Source organism: Echinops telfairi, unplaced genomic scaffold, assembly GCF_000313985.2.
Source record: "Echinops telfairi isolate 266 unplaced genomic scaffold, ASM31398v2 ScPeMD7_4;HRSCAF=17, whole genome shotgun sequence".
NCBI classification, from domain to species: Eukaryota; Metazoa; Chordata; class Mammalia; order Afrosoricida; family Tenrecidae; genus Echinops; species Echinops telfairi.
In genome coordinates this window covers 6,294,541-6,307,197 of record NW_022103900.1, presented here as the reverse complement: position 1 = coordinate 6,307,197, position 12,657 = coordinate 6,294,541, and the positions used below count along the sequence as shown (strand labels likewise).

Genomic DNA, 12,657 nt, shown 5'->3' with positions numbered 1-12,657 from the left:
CGCTGATCACAAATACTTGACAAAGAACCCCTAATTCTTACAGCCACTGCTATAAATAGCCACTAATTGCTAACTGCTTTCAGTAAATAAACTTCTAAACAACAGGTGGGCCCCATTCTACAATGATTTGGGGCTCTATCTTTTGGTAAGCTCAAGAATTTATAAGTTGCTAAACAGGCCCTAGGACTCGAAACTGATATTACTGTGCCCTAGAAGGTAAAAAAAAGAAATCTACTACATTATCTGATTTAGTTTTAGTGATTGTTGGGGGGTATACTATCATATTTCTGATCAGCGGCCTTTTATTTATTTATTTTTGCCATGAGCTACTCCAGAGGCATTCTTCCGTTTTTCTCAGGAAGGATTTATTGGGCACCTACTGTCTGTCAGGCTTCACTCTGGGTGCTGCTAGTCTTCCAACAGTGAACAGAAATCCCAAAGCCAAACTCACTGCTGACTCATAGCAACCTGATAGGACAGGGTAGAACTGCCCCTGTGAGCTTCAGAGACTGTACCTCTTGAAGTACAAAGTCTTTCTCAGGCTAAGTGGTTGGTGTTTTTGAACTGCTGACTTGCAGTTAACACCCCAACGTGTGTGTGCCACCAGGGCTTTCTTCAATAGTGAATGTGACACCCATACCTACCCCTTCTCCTGACTTACAACAAGCAGGCAGTCGGGGCACTGTGGGGCCTAAGAGGCATACTTGAGCATTCCGAGACGGGAAGAGCTATTGAAAGAGGGCACAGAGGAGCCATTAAAGACTGGACTGGCCCTGGTGGAGATCGCTGGGGAAGTGGGGCTGAGGGTAGGGCTCGCATAGACATGAGTCAGGCCCTGACTGCTTTGGGGAGGCCCGTGGACCAATCTCCTCTGTCTACCACCACATCCCTGGCCCCGCTCAGGTTAACCCCACCTGTGACCCTGATGTTTTCACTTGCCGCCTATCACGCGTGTGTGACAGTTGTCCTTGACCTCCGGTGCCCCTCTGTAAAGCTCTGTGCACATCAGCAAACCTTTGAATCCCAGGCTGGCCCCCTGCCAAGGGTCTCCCCTATCTGGAGAGCATGTCTGTGTCCTCCCCTGGTCCTGCTTAAGACGCTAATGAAGGTTCTCTTAAAAACAGAAGTTTCTTCAGAAAATTTAACTTGGCTGGGAAAAAAAGACTGGGCTGAATAAGGTCTAGTGTTGGGTTTGCTCGCCTTACCACACAGAGCAAAAATTGAATATAAAACTGAAGAGAATACAAAGGAACGCGAATTTCGGTTTCCTATTAAGTGACAGGAAAACCAAGGCGGCTGAGGGATCCACAGACCACTGGACAGGGTGGAGCCCTCCCGGCCCCCGGTCCACACAGTTACAGCAGCCTCCCCGCTGGCCTCCGTCCCGCAGACCCGGTCCCCATCCCACGCCATCCTCCCAGCAGCCGACCCCGTGAGTGGCTTACAACAAAGACAATAGCCAGGGCTGCCGTAGCTTGAGATGAAAGTCAAAACTCTGTAGCACTGCACAAGCCCGAGCACATAACCCCTCCAGGCCCCTCTTCCATCACACCCTGCGTGACGCCTGTCTCCAGCCACCCTGGCCTTGCTCTCACCATCACTTGCTCATCCACGACAGATGCACACCCCTCTTTGTGTGCTGCGGGTGCCCCCCCCAACCCCGCCAGCCACCAGGCACACCCTTGCCCATCAGTCGAGAGAGCCCACTGAAATGCCATCCAACACTGGCACATCCCTCCTCAGCCAGGTTCACTTACCGCTGCCTGCACCAGGTCCACAGCCCCATCTACCTGCCATCCCCTGTCCCTCCGTCACCGACCACTCCACCACACTAGGTCACAGGCCCTGCCAGGCCGGCACCATACACGACTCTGTTTCATCTTCCCAATGCCTAGCACAGCACGGGAAAAAATAAAGAAACTAATCAAGGAGTCCACTGTCACTCCATTTCATGCTGTGATCAAATGGGAGGTAAAATGCATGCTGCCAGGCATCTGGACAGCATCCCCCAGTTCCGGAAGCACAATTCTGTCGGCCCCCAATTCTAAGCATCTGCTCAAGGAATGGGAGAATGAGGCAATGAACGTGAAACTCATGCTGGCATTAAAGGAAGAGGAAAAGGCATGGAAAGGAGAGAAGGCGGTGGGGGAGAGGGGGAGAAAGGGGAGGAAGTCTCTGAAGGGCTGGAGGGCTTAAGTGAGGAGTTCAATGCCTCCTTTCTTCCTGGCACCTCCACCACCACCCCCCTTCTCCCTTCTGCACACAAAGAAGCAAGCGTACCCCCCCCCCTCCCCCAGCCTACCGCTGATGAAGAGAGAAGTCTGGGAAAATGCCAGACATACCTTGAGCTACAGGGCTGGGAAAATACTTTCCCTTCCCCAGCAAGGTCATTTCTATGGTAACCAAAAATGTACAGAGGGACAGGCAATTCCCCTCCAAGCCTTCCACCACAAAGTCCACAGGACTAGGATGAGAGCAGAAAGGAGGGATCGTCTGAAGATGCCCCACTCTTTTGACCCAAATAGCGCAGGCTTGTCCTCTACACAGGATCACTAAACACAGCTTTGGAATCAGATCCTACCCAAGCCAGCTCTATATACAGAAGTATGGGGGCAGAGGTGGGGATGGAGGGGGAAGTGGCAGGGCAGGGAGAGGAGCCTGGGTGGAATTGGAAGGAATGAGGCTAAGGAGGGAGTGGAGAATGTGCTGGAAGTTTTGAGAGAAGCGGAGGTGCATGTTGCCAATCTGATGTTGGGTTTTTGTTTGTGTGTGTTTTCCATCTTGGCTTGGTTTTTACGCCATAGCAACTACCCGGGTGCTGCCAGGGACTGTGAAAAGATCCATGCTGGCCGCCTTCTGGCTGAGTAGACGGGAGAAAGAATTCTGCAAGCAGAGTCAGGTCTTACATGGCCACTAACAAATGCAGAGCCAGTCAATATATTATAAACACAAATCCTGTCTTATAAGCAATGCTAGAATGCTACCGGCAGCCAAAGCCCTGGACTTTGGATGATGACTCCATTTAAAACCGTCAGGAAACCACACAGTGAGGTCAGCAAGTGCATACCAACATTCTCAGAAGAAAGCCCCTCCCAGGGATTCGGTTAATGCATATGGATGAGCTACGGGCCACTGAGAATTCGAATGATTCTCAGAGGATTCGGGATGGACAAGATAACCATTTAAGCAGCTCTAAGAGCGTGCATTACTAAATCCTAAGAGCCCACTGACCTCAAGCAACTCTGCCTTCCTCGCTCCGCCATGTCCCCCAAAAGTAACACTATTCAAGCCCACACTTCTTATGGATTTAACTGAGCAACGCCACCCCTTGTTTCTCAAAAAAAAAAAAATGCTGGTTCTTTTTATAGCGTCCTTCCATGCAAAGCATGTAACCCACAAGATCAAGGATGGCTGATCTGTTTTTTAAAGATGTAGCAAGCTGGTCCCTTATGCAACTATATATAAGAAGTTCTTTGTCTAGGCCTATGCAGAACACACGCTCGGATGAGGCACAGGGCTCCAACACTCCAGATCTCTCTTACTCAGGAAGATCCAGGAGCCCTCCAAGTGAGCCTGCCCTGGTTCCTCTTCCTCAGTGACCTCCTTCACACACTGCTGGAAGGGTCCTCAGCATGCCAGGGGTCCTCGTGCGGCTAACTGCTTTCAGATTCCTCGCAGAGGACGTACATGCAGGCAGCAGTGACAAGTGGGGACCGTCACACCTCTGCCCCTCGTTTCGCAATCTACTGTCACCTGGTTTCTGCTGCTGAAACTTGTCTCAGTGGGTGACAACACCTCCACAGAGCCAAGCTCCCCGTATTCTTCTTGGGGTTTCAATAAACAGTATTGAGGACATAGTACAAACCAGACACTGTGAACAGAACTCCACCACCCCAAAACAAGCAAGCACCTTCAATCTATGATGAAGTTGGGTGTGTAAGTCAATAAAGCCAACAGTGCGATGAGCCCTACAGGAGATGCTCAAAATCCTGCAGGAAAACTGAACGCTGCACTAACTCCACTAGATGAGGAAGGCAGGAGAGGGTGTCTCTAAAAATACACAACGACCTGAATCCCTGAGCCTCTGGGAACTACCAGGCACTGTGCTGTCTGCCTTCCTTGCCCTATCGCAATCCTTCCTAGCAGCAAAGAAGTACGTGGGAGTCGTCTCATTTGACAGAGGAAGAAACTGAGTCCTGCAGATAATAAGTAGAGCTCAGAACCATACCCAGGTGTAGTTAACTCTAAGCAGAGACAAAGGGAGAACAGCCCTTGAGTAAAATAAGCAGAGGCAGAGCTCTAAAATACCCATGGTTGAAGAACTGTACACACACAACACACACACACACACACACACACACACACACACACACACTCAACCAGCAGCCATGGAGCTGATACTAAGTCCTGGAGACCCATGTGGGTAGAGGAAAAGGGCACCCATAGGCCTTTCAGGACGGTGGCCTTTTGCAAGCAGGTCTCCAGGACTTGCTCCTGCGGCCCCTGGGTGGCTATGAACTGACTGTCCCAACCACCTTGATTAGTAGTCCACAGCATATCCATCTGTACCTCCCATTATAAAATCACATCCCATATAATAATAATTTAACAATATCACCTTTTTCATGCTCACAAGCCATAAATCTGTTTATGTCTTTAAATCCCTCACATACATACTCAATACCTATGTGTTTTTCTTTAAAAGAAGTCTGTGCGTCTCTAACAGTCTAGAGGTGCTTGCTATGGAGGACAAATAAACGAGAACAGAGCAAGTTAGAGACAAAATGTCTAAAAGAAATCCTTCCCGCACTCATGCTCCATGGATGAAAATACATCCACTATGAACCAAACCAAACCAAACGCACTGCTAGGGAGCTGGTTCTGACTCACAGCGATCCCACAGGACAAGGTGCAAGGGCTGGTGCTTTCAAACCGCTCACCTTGTGGTTAGCAGCCTAACGCACAAACACCGAGCCACCAAAAAACCCATGGCCATGGAGTTGAGTCCGACTCACAGCGACCCAATCAAGAGTTTCCAACACTGTACTTTTTCATGGGAGCAGACAGTCTAGTCTTTCTCCTGGGAACAGCTGGTGGGTTTGAACCACTGACCTGGGAGTTAAAGCAGTCCAACACCCATTCACAGTGCCACCAGGTGTCTCTAAGAATGGTCTGAAGTACAGATCCCAATATATGACGGAATCTTTACAAGGGATGTGGGAGCAAGGAGCAGGGAAAACATTGTATTTAAGATCATATAATAAACCCTGGAAAGACTTTCAAAATCATTAAGAAATAAATATGATTTGTTAAATATTGTGTGGTTAAATATAACATTTTCACAAAAGTATAAACCTCATGAAAAACATACTGTTCTATCATTAAGTACATTCAGCCCTGCAGAACATTTTCTTAATAAGCTGGAGTCCTGTGACTTTGCACATTGCAGCCACCAGGTGGGATCTCAACTAGTTCAAGAATCACCACCAAAAAAACCACTGTCATCATGTCAGCCTATACAGTGGCAGACAGCCTCACATGCCTTCCTCGGAGTTAGCAGTCCAAAGCCTAGCTCACAGCTGCCCCAGGACTCCTTCAAGACACCAGTAATAGCCCAGTGCTACCTAGAAAAAATGTCTTTCTCTCATTGGGCCATAGCTAAACTCAATCAAGCCTGACCCACTGCTTTCTGGTTGGTTCTGACTCATAAGGACCCTGGAAAGGACAGAGTGGACGGCCTCATATGGTTTCCAAGGCTGTGATCTATACAAAAGCAGATTGCCACATTTTCGTCCACAGAGAAGCTGGTGGGTTTGAACCACCAACCTTTCAGTTAGTGGCCAAGCACTTAACCACACTGCACCATCGACGCTTCTTTACTGGATCAAAGGCTCTTAGTTTGATGAAATCAAAAACTTACAACTGCTGATGACACCGAATGTGAAGGGCAGCCAAGCAGGGGTTAAGATAATATTAGAATCTAAGAGCACTTTCACCTGCTAACCAAACCCACTGCCTTAAAGTTGACTCCCAGGCACAGAGGCCCTCCAGGACTGAGTAGAACAGCCCCAGATGGTTTCCGAGGATGAAGATCTTTGTGGAGGCAGATTGCCGGATCTTTCTCCTGTGGAGTGACTGGTGGGTTTGAACCACGGACCTTCTGGTCTGTTAGCAGCCAGTCCTTGGCAGCCCACAGTGAAAGATCAATATGATTTCTGAAGGGGAAACAAGCTCTGTACGTCAAGTAGAAAAACAAATGAAGAGTTTACGGAAATTGCCATGTGTGTACCACAATAACCCTGCCTCGTACAATAAACACGATTATTTTTTATGAAGGCTGTTGCTTCGTAGCAAATAGTCGTTAGACCTGGCTCCAGGAGAAAAAATGGCTTGGGTGGAAAAGACTTAAGGCAGTTTCAGTAAAATTCAAAAGAGTGGAAAGAGCAGCCACCAAGGATAAGTCAACTCATTTTAGGAACTTTTGTTTACTACAGGGAAGGGTAGTCTATTCACACAGTAGGTCAGGTTGTCAAGGTAAAATGCTTAGCCGGTTTCAGAGAGAGAATTCAGGTGGAAACAACTTTATAAAGGTCCTTTCCTTAAAAAGTGAATGCGCCAGAAGAAAAGTCCGGTATTTAGTTTTAAACTGTAAGCAGTAAATTGGCCCCTTGGCTGGATCAAGGGTAGATGGCACAGGCCCCCAGGTCGGTAAGCCCCTGTTCATCGTACGCTACAACAGCCTCACCCACAGCCAAGCCCGATGGAGGCCCCAGATCCAGGCAGTGCAAGTTCCACTTCGTTAACATCCCTCTCTAAGTGGTCTAACACCTCGGACTCCCGGCTCACTCCCAGGAACTTCAGAGTCATCGACAAGAGGAGGAGAAGCAAGCCCCAGAGCAGACAGACCACTGTGCAATCACCCAAGAGAAACAGAAAACACTGACGTCCATTTACAGCCACGTGTTTCTGTTTCTGGGATTAATCTTTCTAAGGGAACAATCTCCTTAATCTTTTCAACAGTACAAACAACTTGTTCTACAACTCAGAGGAAGCTCGTGTAAAATGCAATAGCTCTGCCTGGTTCGGACTGGAGCTGGGAGGAAATGCAAATCCTGCGAGGTCAGCTCTACCTGCCCGGTACAGACTATCAGCTCTGCTTCTGCAGGCCACGCGGCCCATTTCTTTTGATTTCTGTTTCACTTCGTTTCCTCTGATGGCAGACCCCACACCTAACAAGCGCAGTAGATCCCATGAACAGCAAAGACTTTCCTCGGGCTCCCTCGGCTCCCCCACCCTCCACACACTCCCCTTCCTCTGTGACTCACACTGTCTTCCACTCCCAGGCTGGAAACCTGGGGACCAGAGCAGGGTGCCCTCACGACGAGAAGCACCTTTCCGGTGTCCTCATCCAGCCTCTCTCCAGCCACAAACAAAGCTTTGCCACGATTCAAACCAGGTCAGTAGCTCCTCCGCAGAGGCTGGCCAACATACCTTTTGGAAGGATCTTTCTGAAGACAGAGCGAAAGTAATTTTCTAAAGGACTTGCCGTACTTCTTCATCATGTCCTTATCCTCTATTCCGGTTTCTAAGGTGGGGGGGTCGTTCTGCAACGTCAGCATTAACACCTGCGGCACAAACGGACACAGAGGCAGAGGCTGAGTGGACCGGCCAGTGCATTTTATTCTTTTATCAAGATGTCAAAGGACATCCTTGGTGAAGGACATAAACATCCCCGCCCCACGATTTTCATTTCCCAGAAACGGGGTTCTGAACAGTATTTGCTTCCCTTTGCAGGTGTGTTTGTGGACCCCGTTAACTGTGTATATTATCGTCAGTGTTATTCCGTTGACAGTTACAAAATCTGCCCTGTGGATAACGAGGAAGTATCCCAAAGGGGCTGGAGAGAGCTTCCTGGGAACGGGCTCCGGGAGCATACGGCATGCCGGCAGTCTGCCTGGGAAAGAGCCGAGCAGCCGGGTGCGCTCACGTCTGCAAATCCTTCAGAAGGAAGGAACGGCTGGACTCCAGGCTGTCACACATCCCAACCCTAAAAATAAGTGCTCTGCATCCCAGGGGGCAGGCAGGCTTTCCTTCTCCTGCTCTTTTCTTTCGTTCTTCAAATTGGTAAAAAGAAAAACCCAAACATACAGGATATTGCTTAAATGGCGGCAGCAAAACACTGATGGCTGATTGTCAGAATACAACAGGGTCATTACAGGCCATCATCAGATCGAAGGCCCTGCTTCTGCCCAGGAAGGGCAAGACAGAATCAGAATACAATTTCAAATCCAAAGAAATTCCGGTCTCGCACAGAAACAAAGTATTGGCTTAAAAAACAAAGTGTGTGTGTGTGTGTGTGTGTGTGTGTGTGTGTGTGTGTGTGTGTGTAATTGTTAACCAACTATTAAGCAGGGGTTAAGTAAATCTCATCAAAAGCATAAATCAGCCCCAATTTATGCAAATCCATTGCGTGCCAAGGAGTGCTTCAAACACCTCCAGAGGACAGGACTAGCTGGAGGATGAAGGTGACAGCTGATTGTTTCTGGGGGCCGCAGCCAACAGAAGAGGCGGGAGCACGGTGAACTCTGGGAGCAAAGTCCCCAGGGACTGTCATCAATCAGGAGGGATCAGCAAGCGTGTTGGTGTGACCACACCGATGACCAGGTGGGAAACGCTGGGCAGTGGGGAACGAAAGAAAACAAGGGCTAGGCAAGAGATGCCAGAAAAACACGACAAGGAAGGAAAGGCTCTTTCTAGTCTAAAATGTCACTGCAATGGTTTGCACCCTCCACGCCTCAGCTTTCTCTTTTGCCCTAACAACATCCTCAGGGAGCGATGGATGGAGAGACTGTACTCAGGTGTGCTCAATGATACAGACTTCCCACCCTTGAGAGATCTATTGCACGAACATCTTAATGGGGATTCCAGCGGTTGATGGACTTATCCCCCTCTTTATGTAGATTTCTCCTTCCAAACGTAGTCCTTTTTCCCAAACAGTGAAACGAACCTTTTCATCCTCAGTGGTTTGTATTGTTTTGTTCTGTTTTTATTTTCTTTCATCTGCCTACCTACATAAAATAACGGCCTACGGAAAAGATGAAGCCATGGCAGTTGATACTCATCTGTGAAATCTATTTACAATTTCTACCTGGAGAGGCTATTGTTGTTGCTGTTAGGTGTCATCGAGTCTGTTCCAACCCACAGTGACCTTATGTACATCAGACGAAACACTGCCCAGCCCTGCGATCCCATCTTCAACCCAAAATCCAGTTGGGTCCATCGGCCCCCATACCAGTGACGTAAAACCAGAAGAAATAATGATGCAAACTGGCTATAAAGAATTAACAAAGCTGAACATGGTGGGACAAGAGGAAAGTAAAAGGAAATAGAGGAAAGAACTAGGAGGCAAAGGGCATTTATAGGTCTAAATACAGGCATGTACATATGTAAATATCTTTATATATGATGATGGAGAAATAGATTTATGTGCATATATTTATAGGTTTAGTATTAAGGTCGCAGAAGGACATTGGGCCTCCACTCACATACTCCCTCAACGCAAGAAAACTTTGTTCTATAAACCTGGCATTCCATGATGCTCACCTTCCCAACACAATCTTTGAAGACAAAGTGGGTGTATAAGCAAATGTGGTGAAGAAAGTTGATGGTGCCCCACTGACAAAAGATACTGTCAGGGGTCTTAAAGGCTTGAATATAAACAAGCGGCCATCTAGCTCAAAAGCAACAAAATCCACATGGAAGAAGCACTCCAGCCTGTGTGATCATGAGGTGTTGAAAGGATCAGGTATCAGGCATCAAAGACCCAGAACTAAAAAATCATATCATTGTGAATGAGGGGGAGTGCGGAGTAGAAACCCAAAGCCCATTTGTAGGCAACTGTACATCCCCTTACAGAAGGGTTGCGGGGAGGAGACAAGCCAGTCAGGGTGCAGTATAGCACCGATGAAACATACAACTTTCCTCTAGTTCTTTAATGCTTCCTCCCCCCCTACTATCATGATCCCAATTCTACCTTACAAATCCGGTTAGACCAGAGCATGTACATGGGTACAGGTAAGAGCTGGAAACACAAGGAATCCAGGACAGATAAACCCCTCAGGACCAATATTGAGAGTAGCCATACCAGGAGGGTAAGGGGAAGGTGGGGGTAGAAATGGGAAACCAATCACAATGATCTACAAATAACCCCCTCCCATGGGGATGGACAACAGAAAAGTGGGTAAAGGGAGATATCGGTCGATATAAGACATGAAAAAATAATAATAATTTTTAAATTATCAAGGGTTTATGAGGGAGGGAGGATGGGGAGTGGTGGGGGGAAATGAGAAGCTGATACCAAGGGCTCAAGCAGAAAGAAAATGTTTTGAAAATGATGATGGCAACATATGTACAAATATTCTTGATACAACTGATGTAATGGAATGTTATAGGTTAAGACCTGTAAGAACCCCCAATAAAATGATTAAAAATAAAAAAAGAATAACAAAGACCTGAAAGTAGTATTTTATTTCCTAAACAAAACACTGTGCTTCACTTGTATCAATGAGTCCCCAACATGATACTGTAAGAGCAGAGCTGGCATATTAAAGATAGACAGACAGACAAATAAATAAGGCCTGACATTTTGGGAAATCCCTGGACCACAAGGATATTGCTGCAGTCTATTTTTAGATTTCCGCAGGGGCGTGGCTCGTATTCAGCTATCAAGAGTCACGGCCAGCGCATGTCACAGCCATCCCCCTCCATCAACCCATCTGATCACATTCTGTCCTTAGCCCTGTGCTATGAATGTCAATCAGCTTGAAAGCCAGAATGTGTCTCTTCCGCCTTTGTTCTAGTCTGTGCACAGAGAGAGATCAGGCAGTACCTAGCACGGCTGTGCCTCCCCACTCATTCTTCTCAGGTCTCAGAGAAAAAAGGCTGGGTTTAAGAGTACAAGGAACTATATGTGACCTCCTCCCTGGGGGACGGACAACAGAAAAGTGGGTGAAGGGAGACGTCGGACAGGGCAAGATATGACAAAATGACAATGTATAAATTATCAAGGGCTCATGAGGGAATGGGGAGCAGGGAGGGAAGGGAAAAATGAGGACCTAATGCCTGGGGCTTAAGTGGAGAGGAAATGTTTTTAGAATGATGAGGGCAATAAATGTACAAATGCGCTTTACACAACTTATGTATGTCTGGATTGTGATAAGAGTTGTATGAGCCCCTAATAAAATGATTAGGGGAAGAAAAAAAAAAAAGAGTACCAGGGGTCCACATGGAAGAAGCACACCAACCTGTGTGATCATGAGGTGTTGATGGAATAAGGTATCAGACGTCAAAGACCCAGAACAAAAAATCATACCTATGTGAATGAGGATAAGGGCAGAGTGGAGACCCAAAGCCCATCTGTAGACAATTGGACATCCCCTCCAGAAGGGAGACAAGGAAGAGATGAGCCAGGCAGGGTGCAGGACAGCACCGATGAAACATGCAACTTTCCTGTAGGTCTTTAATTAGCTGACACCAAGGGCTCAAGTATAAAGAAATGTTTTGAAAATGATGATGGCAACATATGTACAAATGTGATTGACACAATGGATGGATGGATGGATGGATTGTGATAAGAGCTGTTATGAGCCACCAATATAGTGATTTTTCAAAAATCGATCACACAGGAGTAAATGAATGGGGAGGAAGAGAGAGTGGAGCACATCCTGGCACACCAGGCCTGGAGGGCGATATTGCCACTCAGAACAGCCAATGCACAGAGACGACCATATGGCTGATCCTACTATGACACATGATGTCCCTCACTGACCCATGGCCCTACAGGGGACAAAACTGGCCAGGTCTGACCAGTGACACTGAGACAAAACACTAAAGGCGTGAGGCAGAGCAACAGGTGTTGGGGGTGAGGGGGAGCAGAGCAGAGGGCTCCCGAGGGAGTACAAAGGATAGACTTTGGGGCCAGGGCATGGCACCCCATCGGACTTGACTGGAGGACACGCCTAGAGGTCAAAAAGCAGACCTTGATCTATTTACAGGTTTTTCTTTCTTTTTAAAATTTTTAAATTATTTTAAATTAATTTATTCTTTTCTGGGTCATTGGTTTTCTTTTTTGTTGTTATCGTTGTGTTCTCTTTTGTCGCTTTGTCTTGCTATGTCTTGTTTTTTTGTGTGCATATTATTATCTCTGCAGAACTATCTAGATAAGATAGGCTGGATAAACAGTCTGGAGGAGAAAACAACTGGATTGATGGTTCCGGGGAGACATAGGAGAGCAGGAGGTGGGAGAAAGGGGTTGGTGCTGACCATCCCAGGGACAAGGGAGCAACAAATGATCCAAAATTAGTGGCAAGGAGGGTGTGAGAGGCCTGGTAGGGATTCGGGCAATGTAACCGAGATAAATTACTGAAACCCAAATGAAGGCTGAGCATTAGAGTGGGACAAGAGGAAAGTAGAAGGAAGTAGAGGAAAGAACTAGGAGACAAAGGACATTTATAGAGGTCTAAATACAGGCAGGTACATATATAAATATATTTATATAGGATGGTGGGGAAATAGATCTACGTGCATATATTTATAGGTTTAGTATTAAGGCAGCAGATGGACTTTGGACCTCCACTCAAGTACTTCCTCAATGCAAGA

At 47.2% G+C, this 12,657-nt stretch overlaps 1 protein-coding gene across 2 annotated transcripts in view; it reads right to left on the bottom strand.

Annotated features, from left to right (window-relative positions):
- The window catches only part of STK39 (serine/threonine kinase 39), a 295,827-nt gene that overhangs the window by 226,064 nt on the left and 57,106 nt on the right, over positions 1 to 12,657 (bottom strand). For both annotated transcript variants that reach the window (XM_045299562.1, XM_045299568.1), the window contains exon 8: positions 7,492 to 7,625. In XM_045299562.1, coding sequence (XP_045155497.1) covers positions 7,492 to 7,625 — 134 coding nt within the window. The remainder of the gene's footprint in view (positions 1 to 7,491; positions 7,626 to 12,657) is intronic.